This window comes from Zonotrichia leucophrys, chromosome 4 (genome assembly GCF_028769735.1).
Source record: "Zonotrichia leucophrys gambelii isolate GWCS_2022_RI chromosome 4, RI_Zleu_2.0, whole genome shotgun sequence".
NCBI classification, from domain to species: Eukaryota; Metazoa; Chordata; class Aves; order Passeriformes; family Passerellidae; genus Zonotrichia; species Zonotrichia leucophrys.
In genome coordinates, this window is record NC_088173.1 from 54,421,449 (window position 1) to 54,442,103 (window position 20,655).

General features: G+C 42.8%; 2 protein-coding genes across 2 annotated transcripts in view; both read left to right on the forward strand.

Moving 5' to 3' along the window:
- C4H4orf50 (chromosome 4 C4orf50 homolog) overlaps nucleotides 1–14,849 on the forward strand; it is an 86,974-nt gene extending 72,125 nt beyond the window's left edge. The window contains exon 14 of the mRNA XM_064711760.1: nucleotides 10,621–14,849. Within this exon, the coding sequence (XP_064567830.1) occupies nucleotides 10,621–10,655 (35 nt within the window). The 3' untranslated portion in view covers nucleotides 10,656–14,849. The remainder of the gene's footprint in view (nucleotides 1–10,620) is intronic.
- A 3,922-nt stretch (nucleotides 14,850–18,771) lies between these two features.
- Nucleotides 18,772–20,655, forward strand: part of CRMP1 (collapsin response mediator protein 1) — a 49,276-nt gene continuing 47,392 nt past the window's right edge. The window contains exon 1 of the mRNA XM_064711767.1: nucleotides 18,772–19,598. Coding sequence (XP_064567837.1) covers nucleotides 19,227–19,598 — 372 coding nt within the window. The 5' untranslated portion in view covers nucleotides 18,772–19,226. The remainder of the gene's footprint in view (nucleotides 19,599–20,655) is intronic.

Below are 20,655 nucleotides of genomic sequence, written 5' to 3' on the forward strand. Positions count from 1 at the left end.
CAAGATACCTTGACCTAGTTTTAATGGAGAGAAGATTTTTACAGCATCTGAGAGTGGATGGACTGTTCCATGCTGTGCCCTCTGGACACACATGTATGAATCCCTGACCACTTCCATGAACTTTTCATTGGGGTGACTGATGGATGTGTGACAAAATGGAAAAGGTCAAAGGAAAATGCAGAGCAAGAAGCAGCTGCAAGAATATTTGCTGGAGTGAACTCACAAGATAGCAACTAAGTTTAAAAGGCTATATTAAAATACAACTAATATGAATTAAATCAAAATACCTTATTTCCAGAAACAAAACTAACTTGACTAGATGAGCACTAGTGAATTAAAAAAAAAATTTTTAAAGCTTTATGAAAATGATCCAGTGTGTCTGTTTGGAAGCACTCTGTGGAGAACATGTAATGATTAGAGGTCTTTGGAAAAGCTGATCTTTGGACAAATGTGGTTTCTGTGTGTCTCCCTTAACAGGAAAAAAAAGATGGATGTGAGCCTTTGATGAGCAGTGCACAAGGTTAGGTAGCAGTCACAGCATATTCTGCCTTACTTATGTGGGACAGAGAGCCAGATGCATCACTGTTACATAAGCCTGCTGACCTGCATATAGAGCTTTGTGGTAATAGGAGTTTCAGAAAAATAAATCCTATCCAATTTAGCTTACACAAAGATAGAAAATCCAGGCATATTTACAATGGGAAACTCCACAAAGCATGTTATTCCCTAAGGGGCTTGGTTTTTAAATTTAAATTGGGAGGGCTCAAATACTTGGGACAAAGAGGATAGGAGAGGACACAGTGAATATGATGCAAGATCAGTCTGCTGACTAATGCTACAGTCTGGATTTTTGGAGAATGGGACCACAAGTTGTGTTGTACACCAGCCATAACAGCCTATTATTCAAGTGGTGCAGCATGAAGAAAGTTCATGCCAATTTGCAGAGGATTTTGATGGATTTGTTTAATTTGATTGTATTCTGATTTGAAATGAAAATTAGTGTTTTTTTCCATTCTTAGTGAATAAAATAGATTTTTTTCTGTTGGAGGGGACCTATGACAATCACCTAGTCTGAAGGTACTGATATCTAGAACTGGAGACATGAGGCTCTGGGGTCCCCAGCTTGAGGAATTCTGTCTGGATCCTCTGGCTGCCTAGGGTGCCAAGGAGTTACACATTTCCAGGGCTTCCAGGCTCTCTTCTTTCTGCCTGGTGAGCTAACAGAGAGCTGGCAGCCTTGGAGTTGATGGGCAGAGATACTCTGCTCTGAGTTTCTTGGCATCCTGCCTAATGAGATCTGTAGGGGAGCCAGCAGCTTAGGAGTTCTGCAATCTCTGAGATAATCCTGGAGCAATAACTTCTTTCTAACTCCCACTCTCTGTCAACTTGTCAGGAATACACTTGAAGAGGACCTGGCAGGAAATTGAGTGTGATTTCTGCAGTGTCATCAAAGTCAAATGTGCCATTAAAAATGTTTCTGACCACTTTTAGTAATCCAACACAGAAATCCTAATATGTCACCTGATTCTGGAAGTCCTGCAGCCCTTTGCTGCTGATATTGTGGGTACAAAGCTCAATGAGGCAGAATAGAGGACAAAGAAATATTCCACTATTCCAGTATCTTTGAAGTTGGGATGTGGGTCACCTGCAGCTCTTCACACAGCACCAGCCTGCCTGCAGTCAGATGGCCTACAAACCCCAGCTGTCCTGAAGGTATTGCAAGATGTGATTATTCCAGGAAGGCTCTTGACTGACATAGTGGCTAAAATGATGATGCTGGCAAAGTAGAAGAAATACATGTTGGAATCCTGTGTTTTTTCCTTTCTTCCCATGCTTGCTTTAGGATTGACCCTGAGGTGTGTGTCTGAGTAGAGATACCGGTCCAAACAGTGTGCACAGGACAATTTTCTGGGCACACGAGCCCCAAGCGCGTACTCAAAATTCAGTAGGAATTGCCAATGTAAGTTATAGCATCCTAAAGTTGCTGTTGTAATTTATATTTATAATCTACAGCTACAGAGGGATGTTTCAGCAGCTGGGGAGCCCTGGAAGGTGAGCATCCTCTTGCTTTTCCTAGACATAGAGCTGGAGAATGATGGGCCCTGTGGCTCACTGTCGTGACTGTGGCCCCTGCAGGGTGAATTAGTACTAATGATGCAATGCAAAATTGCCCAAATGACAGAGAGAATCTGGGCCACTGTGTTCATCTTGTCTGATTTCCAAATTTTTCAGTGCTCAGGGGGACAGCATTATAACAAAGTTCGAATTCCTGCTATGTAGGTCATATGCTGCATGCTGAATCCTCCATCACAGGGATAAAGCTGGACCAGGGAAGCTTGATTTGCATCTGCAAATATCAATGGGAGTAGCAGATGTTTTTCTTTTACTGAATAATTTCCAAGAAGTTTAATTAGTGATAAAACCATCTAGGCTTTTGCTGTGGATGGTGCATTAAAATACGATGCAGTAACTGCAACTTAACTGCAATGTGTTGCAATCATTAAACTCTGCAGTGTTTAGATTTCTGTGGCTGGGCTTGGTTCACTGTTGGTCTGGAGGCTTTGGAAGTGACAAGTGGTGTGTCTGGCGCTGCCATGGAATGTTTAAAAGTACCATCACCATCACCTCCTGATCCTGGAACCACAGCTGTGCATCCTCTGTGCCTGTCTGACAGGGCTGACACACGAATCTGCAGTGGGTTCATCTGGGAACAGAAAGCTTATGATTGCTCACAGACTTGTAATGATACTGCTTTGGTTATTATTTTAAAAAATTAAAATCTGACCTACTGTAGCAGTTATTCTGGCATTTTTTCCAGGACTTTATAAAGATCAGGGAAGGAAAACAAAGCAAAACAGTGATGTTCAAATATTTGTGTCTTCCTATTTTGCTTTGGGGTGCAGAGCATCTAGAAATCCTCTTCTTCAGATGCTGCTTAATCTGCCCTGGATGCATATACATCATTATTCCCTGCATGGTTGGAGAGACTAGGCTGTGAGATGAAAAATGTTTTGTTGAAATGTGAATTCACTTGCCTGTTTTTCTTAGGCTGATAGCAGCAAGGCAGACCTGCTGATCACTTACTCCTATGACTGTGCACTTTAGGGGAAGATATATCTTTGTTACTGATGCAGCTCTGTTGGAGCAATTAAAAAAAATGTGTCTAAGGAGGAGGCAATAACTCTGAAAGTGTCTTTGATGACTAAACATTATACTTTAAATATGCAGTGTTGCTGCTGATTTTTCCAGTCTCCTGTGAGTCATAAAATCTTGTCTCATATTGAGTGAGCTATTCGTAATGACCTTGACTTAAAAAAAAAAAAAAAAGCCTGTGACTTCCCCTAAGTCAAATAATTTAAATTAATGGTTTTCTGTAGGATATTTGAAGTGCTTTCAGATAATTAAAATTCCTGAAGGACAATGGGCAGGTCTGCATTTGCAGGCATCACTGGTGTCCCCAGGACAAAGCCCATCTGGCCCAAAGGGTGCTGTGCCTTAGATGAATACAGCCCTCAGACTTGTGTGCAGTTTTATCATGCAGATGTGAGCAGAAGTGCCTGGGAGGCTCATCTAGGAAGGAGGCAGCTTGTTCCAGAGACTGAAGGGCTCAAACAGCCTCCACTTCCAAGGGCCTTATTTTGTTCTGCTCACAATTTGTGCTCTTCAGTCCCAGCAGGTTTTTCATATTACCATGGCTGTACTTAGAAGGTTCATGGCTGCTACCTATCGCAAATTTATCTGTTCCAGTGGTATTCTACAGCTGCTCTGTGAGCATGACACTGCACACTGCCAGCAGATAGGAGAGGAGGCAGTTAATATGGTGCAAGATCAGTCTGCTGACTGATGCTACAGTCTGTATATTTGGGGAATGGGACCACAAGATATGTTGTACACATCTTACCATGATGATTTCTATGTTAAGGGTGCCTCCCTGGGAAACTGAAAGGGGAAGGATGTGAAATTAACCAAGTTGAATACACTTTTATTGCATTTTTTTGCAGGGGAGGGAAGCTGTGGGACTCTTGTGGGTCAATCTGTCTGTTACATTTTCAGCACTGGAAGGAGCACCGAGTTTAACTGGGTGCATTACAGTACTAAAGCACACAGTGAATTATATTAAATATCAAGTATTTGTTGTGGGCTGTTCCTGCTGTCTGTTATTGCAGGTAATTTCTTGATAATACTCACTTCTTTAACTTCAGCAAAACATGCACATGATGGAGGTTTTCTTCATTTTTGACTTGATAAGATAATCCTTCTGGAATTTGCTTTTTCATTGTACTGGGTTGCATTATTGTTGTGAGATGCTTCTCAAAAGCAATGTGCCTGATACACAGAAGGTACCACTCTGCCATCATATTTGGACATGTCACACTGTTACTGTCTCTGTAGTATGATGTTAACTCATTTACATTAGCTTTTAAATCTGTTATGATTGTCTTAATGGGAGAAATGTAAATAACATTAAGTTCATGTGCATAATTTACCACAAAAAACTCCTGCATTTAATAAATGCTGTTATGCTTACAAGGCTAATAAAGGCTTGGAGCTGTCTAAATGAGGCAGTGCCATTATAGGAAAATCAAATCAGCAAAGTAAATGGAGTCCTGTGGAAGTTCCCTTGAATACAAAGGTGTTTTAATTGTTTCTTATTTTAAATTGGAATAAGGCCACTCTTTGATAAGGACTAGCACTGGGTGAAGACTGTCTTTAAAAAAAATCCAGCTGGTTTTTCCTTTTTTATGTGTGTGTTCCAACAATCTGTGATCAATCTTCAAGGTTTCCTAGTGTGTCATTTTAGATTGCTGAACTGCCTCATATCAGCACGTTTCACCCTGAGCCTCTTGGCAAGCTAGCTGTCCTTGGCTGCATGTTGGGGATTTTGGGTTAGCAATTGATCTCAGAAGTGTGTGCATGTTACTGCTGTTACTGCCTGCAAAGTTGTGGAATATTTGATGAGTTGGAGGTTAGACAACAGGGATCTTCTGCAAGCATTTGCGTCTCAGAGCTGCAAAGGATTGCAGGGATATTGTTCTAGAATACATTTTTTGAAAGCGAATATATTATATATATATTGATAGGCCATTAACAGAAGATATTAACTCCCAGAATGACATTCAGCACAGCAGTGAGTTCAACTGTCCCTGCACATCTCTAAGATTCACATTTGCAGATCCTCTTCACTATGGTTACCCAACCTTAATAAAGACTCCTAAGTTGTTCTTCTCCAAGCAGTGTGAAAATGAGTCTGTGTGCGTTACATTTTTATTAAGAGCTCTGTAGCATTAAATAGCAGCACTGCTTGTATTGTTGTATATTGCCCATATTCTACTGTTAATGAAAATAATGCATTTTCCATAGAGTTGAGTAAGACAAGGCTCATTTATCATTCATGAATGCATTTTTCCAGAATTACACCATTAGTTTCATAAGAAAGAAACTGACATAAAGCCAGAGAAATTAGGTTGAATGAGATCTATATATGTAACCTTTTCTAGTATTTTATACCTTCATTAAGCACAAGAATGTAGAAATACATAATACAATTTTCTAACAGAAGAGAACATAATTTATTTGGGGTTTTCAGTATTCATGGTTGGTTAGTTGGTTGTTGGGTTTTTTCCCCTTGGCTGCAATTCTTTTCCTCCGAGATATAGGCAAACTCTGTTGGCCGTTGGTTATGCTTGGGATCAATATGTCTTCATTGAGAGTTTAATGAGATTCACACCTCTTGAGCTGCAAAGTGAATCCATCAAGTAGAAATGCATTTTAGAAGCAGCAATTTGTGAATGAGAAGACTACACTGAATACTATTTGATCTTTTTTTCTTTTTCTACCAAGCACAGAAATCAAATGTTTTTGTAAAGACCATGCTCTTAGTTATATAGCATTTCTTTACCAAACAGCTGAGGCATCCCATGTTTATTCGTGCAAAATGCAGCTTTCCAACCTTTCCTTTTTGTAATCACTTTCATTTTTTACAGTTTTCCTATTTGCAAGTAATCAGTTTTTTTCTAAATGAAGATGTTTCTATTTTAAAGCAAGGTACTATAAAACACATATTAAACAGTTTATGGTAGATAATTTTCTGTTAAAGTGTGTGCTTGCCACAGACACATTGATTTTCTGTAATTAATAGAAATTATAAAATGACTGGATTCTAATGATGATATAATTTAGACCAAGTAAAATATCTATAATTACATTATAATATATTAAAGAATAGCACAAGTCCTCTTGCCTGACATTTTCTCTCATTTTGCTACTCTAGCTCCTACACAGTGATAGAAACCAGTGGTGCTTTGGTAGTTCTAAAGAAAGGATAATTTGTGACCCTTGTTAAGGGCAGAGGCACAGCAGAGTACTTTTTTATATTTACAGCAGAAACTCTTTTTAGGTGTTGCCTAGGATCCTCTTCAAATATTTTTTGACAAATAGCAAAAATATCGATTTCTTTGTTGGATAGAAAAAAAATTTATTATTTCCTTGAATTTTGCAGTTTCTTTTACTTTAAATACCTCTAGTGCTACAAACCAATGGAAATGTGGTGTTTCTGGCCCTGCACATAAGGGCTGAGGTATTGAGCAGCCACTGCTGATTTGAGATGTTTAATGCTGGGCTACACAGGGGAAATGTCCCCAGTATGCATTGACTGATATTCTGAAGTCAAACTTGGGCAGTTGGAAGTGCATGATGGTCCACCACCCAAACCCAAACTTCAGATATCAGGCATTATTTAAACATGTTTTTACGGTGGTATCACCATGTCTCATGTCTTCTTTCAGATGAACAAAATAAAATAACATCCTCCTTTTACCATTTCCGTCTTCTAAATGGAAGGAACTATTTAACTTCAAATCCTTTGTGTGCATTCATTACAGGTGGGCTCAATGATCTGAAAAGTATTTTCGAATCTAAATGAGCACAGACACTCTCTGAGATTTTAGGATTGTGTGTACAGTCCTGCAGCTCTTAGTGTTCTTCCTTCCAGATGTTGTTTGTATTTAAAGTCTCTATATGGGCTCGTTCCTTTCTGACTTTGGTGCACACTCTGAAAATTTTAGCAAAGCTTTTACTGCTGTATCTTCTTAGTGGGAAGAAGATGACATCCATCCACCTTGTGCTCTGCAGAGGATGGAGACCATGGACCCTGGCAGGGGCACAGAGCCCTGCTCTCCAGAGTGGAGGAGTCCAGCAGAACAGCTGTCTTTAGGAGGTGGTCAGCACTAGTTTTCTTCCACCATTATGAACTCTCTAAGATTCCTTAAAAATGATATTTTAGATACTTGAGGGAGCAGACTGCTTGTCCTGTGAAAAGAGGCCAAGGGGTCTAGGCTGATTCACCTGGGGAAGAGCCAGCTTTGAGAAACACAGAATCACAGAGCAGAGAGAGCCAGGCCCTTCACAGAGATGCATGGTGAGAGGGTGAGACACAGTGGGCATAAGATGAAACAAGAGAAGTTCAGACTGGACATAGGAAAAGCATTTCCCTCATGAGGACACCCCAGCAGTGGGACAGGCTGCCCAGGAAGGCTGTGCACTCCACCCCAGGAGTTATTCAAGCTTTGATTAGGTAAACCCTGAGCAAACTGTTCTGACTTTGGAATGACTCTTCTCTGAGTAGGTTGATCTAAATCACCTTCTGAGGTTTGTCCTGTGGTCTTACAATTTCCTGACACTTAGCACAGGATGAACAAGTACAGATATGATGGATTGGGAGCAGCCAGAACAAAGAAATGCTGGTGCCTCCCAGAGGTGGTAAAAGATTGGAGAACATCAAGTGAGTGCATGAATATGGATCACTGATCTTTGTTATGCTGGAAGTTATTTGGTCCTGGCTTAGAGTAGTGCACAGTCATCACTTTTATGTTTCAAGGTTTCCTTTGAGATTCCAGTGTCACAGAGGAATCAGTTTTGTTTAATGACCTTCTACATTAGCAGCTTTTTGTGTTGGTGACTAAAATTGATTTTGCTAGTGATGTGAAGGAGCACAAGCCCAGCCTCTGCATCACTGCTCAACCGTGTGCTTTAGTCCTGCCAAAGAATGGGGCCCAGCAAATTTCTGAGCATCAGAAATACCCATGCTAAAACTCTTAGGTACAGTATTGGTAAATACTCAACTGGATTTTAATCTCTGTGATGCATGGTTAGAAACTGCACCTTTGTGCTTGAGCCCTGGAAATGCTTGGTCGATATTTTTCTTTGGTAAAGTAACATCATGAAGACCTTTCTTATTTTCCTCAAGCATTTCACAAGAGAGAATTTCTCCCTGACCAGAGTAATTACAAAACAATTCAGTAGTGGTTTATGTTCCACACTTCTTAGTTAGATAAGTGGTATGAAAAAAAAAGTATAAGAGAAGGGTGGAGGATAAATTTGTCAGAGAAATAAAACTGCAAGGTACAAAAAGTTTCATAAAGACTTGTGGACAATGAAAGAAGGGGGTGGATAATTCACATAAGAAGGCACAAGGATAGACAAAGAGGATGAAAAGAATGAAAGAGAAAGTGAAGAGTCTGACAAAAGAGACTGAATAATTCGCAGCTAATGTTTTGAGGAAAATATAATAAAAATGGAAGGAAATATTATGCAAATAATGATTTTACATTTGTAAATTTTCTTAGTCTAGCACTGCATGTTTGACAAATATTCTTTAAACCAAATTTTGGAAAATTAGAGAACTTAGTTTAAATTTAAATTGATGGATAACAAAAATAATGATCACTAAAGTGCAAACTGAAGTAGGTTCACTGAATTAATGAAGTTTGAAACAGATTTCCATTATTCTGGCCACACCAGTTTTCAGTGATAATTTTTCAAGGATAGTTTTCCATTACAACTATCCATGATACTTTAGGGACATTCTTCCTTTTGAACAATAAACTGACAACTGGTTACAGTGGGTAGCTCCTCTGCAACCAATTGAGGAACTAAAATTGCAACCTCTCTGTCTTCTAAAAAGAAGTTAAATTTTAGGAGAATCTAGAGACTGACCCTCCTGATCCTCCCCAGAGCTTATGCACAGTGACAGGATCACAGAAAAGAGATTTCATGTATGACTGGAAGAGACGTGTTTCAGACTATCCCAAAATGCAAGGCCAGCTCTGCTGGTACTAAGTCATACTTCTCTTTGTAATGTTAATTAGAAATTAAAAAGTACCTGATGTCCTGAAAAATCCTTGGAAGGTGTGGATAGCAAAGGCTGCAAGTGTGTTCTTTTGAGTGTTGTTTTGATTGCACTTAGGCTACAAAGACATTAATCAAAAAGAAGGTGATCTATGGAGACACTAGTAGTGTTCCCTTTCTCTGCCTGGAGATAAGAATGAACTGCAATGGATTTTCTTTGTTTGCAGTATAGCCTGGACTTTCCTAAATGATGCAAAGAGAAGGAAGTCCAAATCAAATTTTGCTTGGAGGCACCTACAGCAGAAGCAGAACTAATGTATGATGTCTTAGGAAGGCTGCAGAAAGCTTCTGGTGTTGTTTTGAATGAAAAGCAATTCTGAATATTTACCAGTTTCTGATCCAGGATGGAGAGCTGAACTAGGGAGTATGCAAGGGCTCTAAATGCCTCTCATCACTCAGAATCATTGATGTCCTCCTGCCCAGCTGACACTCTCCTGGATCAGTGACTGACTCTTGCATATCTCACTGGTTTTATGTCCTACAATAATCAATCCAGCTGCTTCTCCAAAAAAAATGTCTTCCCCTTTATTACTTTGCCTTGCTCCTCAGAATTTTTCTTCATTTCTGTTCTTCATGCTTGGAAAAATCTTTCCACCCTGAAGTATATGCCATGAAGGCTCTTTTCTTTCCTGATTTTTAATTTTTCTCTTTTGAGGGGCATGTTGGTGACTGGGATGCATTTCAGTATTGACAGTTAATTACCAGCCCTTTATTATAATAATAATTGCAATATAATATTTTTAACAAAATTCTCTATGCTATTATCATCTCCTGTACTCCTGATGTACTAATATGTGTGTTTCTCCAGTACATATCAAGTTTTAGCCAGAGTTAAGTTTGCAGGCAGTGCATCACTGGTGATGTTTAACACTAATAATGGCAGCTTCACTGGAAATTGTAAAGCCTGAGAAAATGTTTTGTAGGCTTTGAAATTTAATATCTGAGGAAGGATGCAAATGTTGATTATTTCTCTGAGAAGAGTCATAGAAACAGGACTTACTTGGAAAGTTGGATTTGTGATGGCTGTCACCCCATGAGTTGAGCTTTATCCATGATACTTCTGTAGATTCCTGCCAAGTGGGTTGTGGTTGGGAAGATGGCAGGGAATGTTTATTTCCATATTGATGAATGGAATTTTGTCTTGTGGACAAGAAGGACTAGCAAAAGGGAAAGGCATGGAATGTGCTTTTCCCCTAATCAGTAAATCATGGGAGAATGTCTCCACATGTTTTGAATAGTTCAGTTTCTACAATATGCTGCCATTATGCTGTGTTTGTATGGAAGCACCTGGGCACACTGTTTCCCAAATGCTTTATTTTCACCTTGGATGAATAACACACACAATTCCCTAAATTGTGAAAATACAGATACTTAGCTTATGTTTTTGTCTTTTTTTCCCTTCCTTTTCTATTTCTCCTCCTTCCTCTTGAACAGGGAAGAATGTATCAGTCACACAGAAGAAGCAGTAGAGCTCTGAAGGATGGATAAAATGTGGTTTGGCCTGAAGGTGACTGCAGCTGCTCCGCTATGGGAAAAAGTGAGAAGTTGCCCTAAGTTGCCATCTGCACCATTTCAGCCACCTGCTGTAGTGGAAGCTGGCCATGCACACCAGCCTAAAGTGTGGTTTGAATCTGAGTTTTGTTTTGTTTTCTAGGGATCTCAGCATTTGCATTTTAAAGCAATTACCAAGCACAATCTCCATTTTTATGGGTCTGCTTATGTGGATATGCAGTATCTTCAGCTTTGTGTGGCTTTGAGCATTCCTGAAAGAGCCTTTGATCTGAGTTGGGATGTTTAGTATATCTGAGAATGTGGTACTTGAGGGTACAAACTGTTTAGCAAATGAGACAGAATGGCATTTTTTACAAGGCTAAGTTGGAATTGGGAATGATCTTTGTGTGTGTTGAGAGGCACTTGGAACATCAAAGTGCTCTGTCCTGATACTCTGAGTATTTCAACCACATGAATAGACCACACTGAATTTAACTTTCAGATAAAACACTTGCAGGCACACATGCTTCTCCTGAAAGAGGCCCTTTTGTGCACTCTGGTTGGCAGCAGCACGTATGACACAAACACATTTTGCAGCCGTGCTGCCCAGTACAGATTACACACCACAACCCCCACTCTTCACCTCTGGGAGCCCTTTGGGAAGGTCAGGAGATGTGAGTGCAGGCACCAGAGCTGTGCCTGAGGAGTCCAGGGGGTGCCTCCATCCATTCTGTGACTAGAGGCACAGAGCACTATTGAGTCAGTGGCAATACTTGTGGTGACCTGAACGGCAGCAGCTGCTCTCAAACTCTTACATTGGGATGCACTTTCAGTTTTGAAAACTGTTTTATGTCTTGTATTTCTCTTTTGCTTTTTTAACATTGAGCTAGCTGCTAGGATGTGCTGTCTTTACAATGTGTAGTTGCCCAGTAATTACAGATATCCTCTGAAAAGAAGGAGAAGAATAAACCATGGAATCCCAAATCAGATTAATGTAATGTGCATTTCTAGATTACAATTAGTAACAAGATGACATGTTGTCATGGTAACATGTGAAGCTTAACTGCAAGTTCCTAAAATAAAGCAATGACATATGTGTAGGTTTCTATCCATTTGCATACTATCCACATGAAAACATACATAATTTCTACAACACTCAGGCAATTAAACCCTACTTCTTTCTTCTGAATTAGGTGTTGAACTAAAATATCAGGCCTCTTTCCTAGTATTTATGCAAAATCTCCCACTATCAATTATAAATGTTTATGATGAAGTCATCCATTTTGTAACATCTTAAGCTTTCTGCCTTTTGGTTTCATTTTAGAACAATTAGAGTAAGGAATGTAGAGCACTCTTCACTCTTTGTGGTTTGTACCACATTGTTCTTGAAATTCTACTGCCTCCTCATACAAAAATTGTCCAAACAATATAGGAAAAGTCTGCTTATTAATTACATTGATAGACCAGTGGATGTGTTTCATGTGGCTGAGGATTGGGAAGTAAAAGCCCAACTTTACCTCAAAGCACTGGAAGAAAGCAGTAAACTTTTCATGTGAGATTGCTAGCTAAGACAGAAAGCCTAGATATTATTTTCTAGTTGCCTTATAGTGAGAAGTGTTGTTGTCTACTTGTTAGTGAGTCTGAGTTTCTTTCACTAAGCAGAAGTTAACTTGTTTAACGTGCTGTCTGTGGTAGAGTTACCAGGACATGCTTTACATGTATTTTCATTTCATGGTAAACCTTCAGAGAATGAAAAATTGGGCGCTTTGTTCTGATTGCTTTCTATGCACAACATTGTTTTGGCCAAATTCTTTAGTCAAAATTAAGATGCTGCTAGGTTCTGTGAGTAAATGCAATCTCCTTCTGTCACCCTAATTAGACAAGATGGGCAATGTTACATGGAAAATATGGTTTCTTTGGCAGTTCACTTATTTATGTATACTTTACTGTACAGACCATTGGAGGATATTGAAAATACAGATTACAGGTTGCTCCTTAAGCGACCTTTAAATCCCAAATTCTGTTCTTCACACCACTATGGTTGGCAAATGCTGCAAGTACAATGATTGACTCTGGCGTGATAATCACGTTATATTCAGAATAATGCATTTGCTGGGAAGTGTGTCACATACACAGCAGAGTTCCCAGGATAAGCTGCCTGCTAAAGCATGGCTGATGTTTGTCCTTGTGGCCTTTTGAAAAGTGGAAACTGATTTTTGTGTTTCATAAATCTACCTGTATTTCTCACTTGCAGATGAAGGTTTTTAATATTTGAATTTACTGTGGTTATGGGGTGGAGGGAGGGACATGTGCAGGCTGGGTTTTGCCACTAATCCTTTGGAAATCCTTTAGTGCCTTAAGGAGGCAGAGGGGTAACAGGCCCTAGGATTACAGAAACTTGTTCAAACCTCTTTCCTGCTTTAGAAGAAAACCTTTAAAATATATTGTGCCTTTGGCTCTAAATATATTTGCATTAGAAATCAGTAGCCATGGGATTATGGACAGGAATTTCTGCCCCTGTAGAAATGTTAGGAAAGAGAGTATACTATTTCTTGTATAGGATATAATCTAAAAATATAGCTAACTTAAATTCTACAGTTGGGATCCATACTAGGAAAGTTGCAAGTTGCAGTTAAAGGCAGGAAAAAAAAAGAGAAAGTTTAAATATACTGGACTAAATGCTTGTATCATTTACTGGCAAATTTCCACAGGGTTTCTTGGGACCAAGATTTCATGCTTGCTTCTACTTGGCTTAAGAAATTCTCAGATGTGGTAGATATGTGGGTATCATGTTCTCTTTAATGTTGTAGGAGAGGAAAAGAGAGATTAGTAGTTTTGGACACCTGCCTTGATTTGGAGTTGCTGGGGTCTGTGGTATAAATCTCTGTTCACTATTGTTTCTCTGTGTAACATGGACTCTTGCTTTGGGAATATGAATATGCAAATGTAAATTCCAATGTGAGAGGTTCCTATGCAGTGTGCCAACCGATGCCAAACAACTACATTTCTCTACTCTCTGAACTGTGGTCTTTTTCAAAAAGAGGGAAAATGTAACTAACAGATGAAAGCCACTCCAGCGCCAAAAAAGCCTGCATGAGGCAATTCATGTACCACTCACTGATGGTCCTAAGCAGCTCTTAGGAAAAGCTGAATAAGCTTTTAACTCATGAGTGAATTTTATCTTCTAGGAATTAAGAGCAATTTATTGGTACAGAGCTAAATTTAAAAAAAAAAAAAAAAAAAGAAAAAAAAAAGAAGGCCTGAAAATCAGACTGGTGGTGGTCTTCTGTTTTGCTCCCTGTGATGACAAGCAAGTTTAAAACAATTTGTAAATAGTTAAAAGAAAATCATTATGTGGCTCACAGTATGTAAGACAAGGCCCAGCATGAAACAGATTTTTACAGCTTATTTATAACTTTACACTTCTGTCTTTTGTTTGGAACTTGAAAAAGGAAACCATGTAAATTAAATAAGGAGTGAAGACTTACTGCACATATTTATTGACTGAAACAAAAGTATCTCCCCACCTCCTGAGGTATTTATAATCTAAATCTGGGATGAATAATGTACGGAGATCTTGCCTTTTGAGCTCTAGTGCTGTACAACTGTTTAACACTTTTGCACAGCCAACAGAGGAGTGGTAACCAGAAGTCATGAAGAGCAGTTGTTAGGGCCACAAATTTGGATTTGAAGAGGTACCAAAGAATGCACAAAAAAGCTGGGATTTATGTTGTGACACTTATTAAGCAGGTGTAGCAGTTAGACTGGGGAGGGAGGGGTGTGTAAATAAATGCAAGAAGTTTAAACTCTGACCCATGACCACCCTGTCACTGAGTGTCACATTAGTTCTGGCTATCTGAGACGCTTCAATAGTATAAAAGAGACCACTCATATTTTAACTGTTTCATTAAAGCCTTCTGGATAACTCTTCAGCAAAGATTTCCACTCTAAGACATTTGCCATTGATATCAACTGTACATATGTATTAATACTCAATGTAACTAGGAGGATACAGAATTGTAATGAAGTCACAAAGTCTACTTGATGATCGCAGATTTGTAACTCTCACAAATTATGTAAGATATGTTGACATTTTATCTTGTTAACAAGATGTATTTTTCTATGTTAGCTAAATGTATAATTTGTATAATTTTGTATATTAAATGTATGCATATTTTAAATTAAAAACATTATAATTTTATTATTTTAACTTTAAAATGGTGACAGAGCTTCTGAAATACAGTTTTATATACAACTGTATCCATGGGTAGCAACCCAGGAAGTCTCAGTTTTGAGGAAGGGGCCACCTGATCTTTGAACAGGGTAAGGAAATTGTTACACCCAAGCTCTTGCTCCTTTTGGTGGAGGAGCTGCCATTCAGCTTCTGCTGAGTTAGTGGAATTAATATGAGTTGGCAGAATACTAAGGGCTGTATCACTGCTCATGAAGTGGGTAACCTGAGCCATCCCCAGCTCGTAGCTGTGTTTTGGATTCACAGTTCCTGTATGTCAGGAGACAGTTCAAATCACCAATCCATGGGATGGGGTTGTGTGGGGGGAGGAGGACACTGCTGGCAGGGACACAGCAGTCCCACAGAGCACACAGGCTCTGTGGCCTGGCAACTCCTGACACTCCTCTGGAAGAAGGAGAACTCGTGTCTCTCACGTGCATTCCCTTTGGACTGTTTGTGCCTTTTTTGGTCCCATGATTCTGTTGTAAAATGCACAATAGCAAAAAATAGGTGCAAAATTGTGGTGGTGTTTGAGGTCCCCAGGATTCCCCGGGATTGAGGGAAGAGATGAGAATCTTGACTCCATGTCTCAGAAGGCTGATTTATTGTTTTATTACATATGTTATATTAAAAGAAAATGATAATCTAAAACTATACTAAAGAAAGAGAAAGGAGACATCAGAAGGCTAGCAAAGAATGAGTAATAAAATCTCGTGACTGACTCAGAGAGTCTGACACAGCTGGCTGCGGTTGGCCATTAATTAAAAACAATTCATATACTGGGTAAACAATTCTCCAAATCACATTCCAGAGAAGAAAAACATGGAGAAGCTGATGCTTCCCAGCTTCTCAGGAGAAAAGATCCTGTCAAAGGGATTTTTCAGAAAATATGTCAGTGACACAAAATGTACATTTTACATTCTCTGAGGCCCTGCACCAGGGAAGTCCTGTTCTAGCTCATGATGTTCATGCTGTTGGAGGAAGAGCTCAGCTACAAACGAAGCCAAGGTATGTGACACCCTTCTTGTTGGGCTTTTATCCAGCAAGACATTGTAGCTTTTGCAGTGTGAAGCAGGTATGTCTCTAGGTTTGCTGCTATCACTCATCTAGTCTATTTGGAATAAAGGTCCCATAGAAGATGGTGCACTTTCAATCAAATTCATTTCTCTTTTCATCAAGAAATGTCAAAACAGGATGAGATGCACTGTCTGCAGAGAATATACCAAAGCAATATATTTCTGCAAAGCTGGATACTTGCTTTTAGGCAAACTCACTCAGGATGCCACGGCATCAGGATACATCTGAATCTACTTCTGTAGCACCTTAAACTGCAATTTGATCTCTTACCTAACAAAGGAATGGCATGCATCTGGTGACTGAGAATAGTTTTTAGTAAACTAAGGGCTATGGTATGAAGAAAACACAAAACATTTAAAAGCAAAGACAGACTCTGGTATTATTTTATGCTTATTTCTAACTAGAAAGTTTAATGCTGTTTTCTAAAGCATTGATCTGACATGTTCTCTGAGTCTTGTGATCTCCTTATGTATCAGAATTAATATGAATCTCCTGACTTAATACTTTAAAATAGCATTATTCTTTTTTATTATTATTATTTTAAAAATCCTGAGTGCTCTGGAAACCTGAACAGTGTTATCTAAGTAGATCCCAAGTGTAAACAGAGTCCATCTTTCTTAGCTTTATAGATGATAAATAAAAATGGTCTTCATTTAGCAGATGTAGGCAATATGCAGCATATCGGACCTACTATGGGACCTTCAGAAGTTTTTATTCTGGAAATTCAAATTAATCTCTTGATTACAAAGAAATAACTCATAAAGTGAATATTTTTCCAATACTTGCAAAGACAGGCAAGTCACACATCACACTCCCTCCATGTACCACCTTCCATATTTCACTAACTGACAGGGTTTGGTGTCCTGTGTAGGAAAATTGATTTTTTTTCCCCCAACCTGATCAATAAATCTCAATGTTACCATCAGGAGAAAAAAAGCAGTATTTGCCCATACAGGAGAAGACTTCAAGGAAGCAATGAAGCAATATCCTACAAGCTATAATTATTATTTTTCACATGCACCAGTGAAGCCTCTGTATGATATTAATGTGTTAATCTGGAAATTCGGTTTATAAAGTGAGCTGTAGAATCCTGGGTGATATATGCTCAGAAATGTCAGTTGACTAAAATCAGTGTGCTGATAAACAATAATAAAAGAAATTTTGACTATCTTACTAACCCCTCATGTGAACACCTATAGTGTTGAATGCACATGCAGCATTTAAAACAGCTGGTCCCACTGGATTATAAATGCAGAAAATAAAGTTTTCCTTGGATGTATTTTGGCATTGCTCAGGTATGTCACATCACTACTTTTTCACATGGTTCGGGTCCATGGGTTAATAAGAAAGAAGATTATCTGGACTCATTTCTGATGAAATCCCAGGAACCTCTCTCTTCAACCTCCTACTTTTCCTGATTTGCAATTAGTTATTTGCAATTTTTCTCATGCTGGGACCACCAGGTATGCCCGTGGACCAAAGACAACAGTGCAGTGTGGCTGGGTTTGTATTCAAACATCACTTTGTACATGAACAGTAAACAGGCCATGTGATTGATCCACTGCTTCAAACTTGCTTAGTCACATAATCAATCTCAGACCAGTTTGTTACAATATATTATTTCAGAGAGACAGAAAATGTCCCTTATGTAACTACTGGCGTAGTCAAAGCCTGTGACAATTGCAGAGATTGTCAGCAGGTGCAGGAGAGGAGTGTCCTTGTGGACTTGTGAATTTGGTGGATGATCTCAGGCACCAAATCTCAGGATGTTTTTAAGGCAGGGCTGTAAGGACGGACTTTTCTGAAGCGGGGAGCTGAGGGGAGCACACTCTCCACTCCTCCTGCCCTTGCTTTTGGCAACTCGGATCCCTCCCAGTGAAACTAAGCCCTCCCTGGTTTGTCTCTTTCCGCCGAGGCCAAGTCAGACAAGCACCATGCGGGCCCGGGAGCCTCCGGGGTGCTGAAGGGACAGCTCCGGGGGGCGAGCCGCGCTCCAGCGGCCCTGAGGGGGATCCGCGGGGACTCGCTCGGCTCCCCGCCTTCCTCGGGGCCCGGCGGACACTCAGGGGCCGTGGGCCGCACGCCCAGGCCCGCGGAGCCGGCGCCCCATGCCCGTGGTGGGGCCGGCGGCTCAGGCAGCGCTCGGCGCGATCACTTCCGTGTCAGGGCCGGCGCCGGCTGCCTGCAGTCCCCCGCCTGCAGCTCCTGCCAGTACCCCTGCCTGTACCTCCGCCTGTAGCCCCCGCCTGCAGCCCCGGCCCCCGCGGCGTGCGAAGGGGTCGGGCACCTCCAGGCCGCCGCAGCGCGGGAGCGGCAGCCGGGGGCGGCGGGGCGGAGCAGAGCCCCGCGGGCGCCAGCTGCTGCGGCAGGGACAGCGCCAGCCCCCTGCCCTGAGGCTGGTTCTGCTTCCCCTCAGTCTCCGGCCACCCCTCGCTCTTGTCCCCTGCGGCCGCAGACCGACCACGAGCCACGCCGGCCCGTCCCGGGGGCTGCTGCGGCCGCACCCCCCGCCCCGCCCGGGCGCCGCCGCAGCCTCTCCCGCGGAGGGGGGCGGGGGAATGTGAGCCAGCAAAGTGGGAGAAACTCCCTGCGGCTCGCCCGGGGGAGCTGGGGAGGTGCGGAGCTTTTCTCTTCTTTTTCTCTTTTTCTTTTCGCCTCCCTTTTATTCCACCCCGAAGTGGTAACCGGCGCCCGCCCGCCCGCAGGGCAGGACCCCGTTGGCTCGGGCCGCGTGTGCATGCGGCGGGCTCCCTCCCTGCCTCCGCCCCCTGCCTCCCGCCCCCCGGATCATTCTATACCGGGGGAGCTGTGCACTGCGGTCCCTGCTCGGGAATCGCTGCTGCTCTTCCCATTCGTCAGGGGCTTTCCAATCACCTGCCTCTGCCACCCTCTCCGCTCCGCTCTTTGTACTTTATTTTCACGTGCTCTTTACTAACACGGCTATTTTTAAATCCCGCTCGGATTTATTTCTCTCTCTTTCTTTCTTTCTCTCTTATTTTCCTTTTTAAATTTTTTTCCTTGTTTTAATTTTTTTTTTCCGGGGGGGTGGGTGGGGGAGGGAGGTTAACGTTTGCAGGTCCCTAACGTTTGCAGAAGAGATCCCACCAGCCAACCCAGCTCTGCCACTGCTGCATCCATCCATTCATTTTTATGGTCACTAACAGCCTATCCCGGTAGTGGAAGGTGCAAAGAAGTGGGAGGCAGGGAGAGAGATAGAGAGAGAGAGATCCGGACAGCGAGAATGGCCGAGAGAAAGAGGAACTGGAATAAAGAAGATGACCTGCCTGTGTATCTAGCTAGGCCGGGCACGACCGCCCAGACACCGCGACAAAAATACGGGGGAATGTTCGCCTCCGTGGAGGGGGCCTATGAGAACAAAACCATCGACTTCGATGCCTACAGCGTGGGGAAGAAGGGGTCCCGGACCCCGCGGAGCGGCAGCCGGCACGACATGCTGGACGGAGGGGACAACTACAGCGAGACCGCCAGCGACATCAGCGAGATCTCCGGCTCCGTCATCAGCTCCCCGGGAGATCGGGAGGACAAGACCCCGGGCGTGGAGATCAAATACCCCACGGGAAAGGAGCTGCTGCAGGGCCAGGACAATGGACAGGTGAGCGGGGCCCGGGCTGGGGAGGTGGGAGCCGCCGCCCCCGCTCGCTGGGCGAGCCGAGCCGAGATTGCTGTACCGAGCGGAGCCGAGCCGAGCCGTGCCGCAGAGCCCCGCTCGCCGGTGCAGGGGCTGGGGCCGCCTTCGCGGGGGAGTTTCGGCACGGCAGGTTGGGGAGACACGGCCCCCTCCTGCAGGGCACGCTGATGCTCTGGGAAGAGCTCGGCTGGCCCCCGAACTACCTCACTTGGCAGAGCTTAGCGGGGGCGGGAGGGAGCGACCCCAGAATCGTTTTCCTTTGTAAGCGATGGCGATGAGTTTTCTCCGTTTCCATTCCTGCCCGTGCCGGGGGCTGGAGGGCAGCTCGGGTCCCTCAGCGCCTCCGGCCGCCCCCGGAACAAAGCTGGGCCCGCTGCACTCCCGAACTCGCCGGGGAAACTCCGCGGAGCCTGTCCCAGGCACAGCTCCAGGATCTGCCCCGACCCCCCGCCCTGCCTCTGCCCCTGCTCCCCCCGGCTCCCTGTGCGCCTGCATTGTCTCCCCGGCAGGGAGCGCGGAAGGCGGGAGGATCGGCCCAAACCTCTGCCCCGGGCTCCCCTTCCCTGGCTCTGCAGCTGGACTCATATTGGTGGCTCAAGGAAGAAGTGAGCCGGGGGGCTGGCCGGCCCCTGACGGCTGTGCATCTCCATCTTAGCCCTGTCGGTGGCATGCAGGCTGGTGGCAGACCCGGGGGGATGGCTCTCATGGGATCCCGGGCTGTCATTGATTTCCCCTTAGAAAGAAATGCGGCCTTGCAGTGATGCTTCTGCATGGATACACCCTGTTCCTGAGTACCCAGCCTGGAGCCTCTGTGCCTTGTCCGCACTCTGCTCTTTCTACAGGCTGAACTGAGAGTTTCCATTCTCTTCACCCCTCTTCAATTTGAGCATGAATGGGGTGCTGGTTTGCTCTGGCCTGGAGATTGTGTGCAGGTGGCACATGGCCTCCCGTGCAGCCCAGGGGGTGTCTGCTGTGGTGGGACGCTGCAGCGAGCAGGCAGGGCTTAGTGGGACACTGTGCC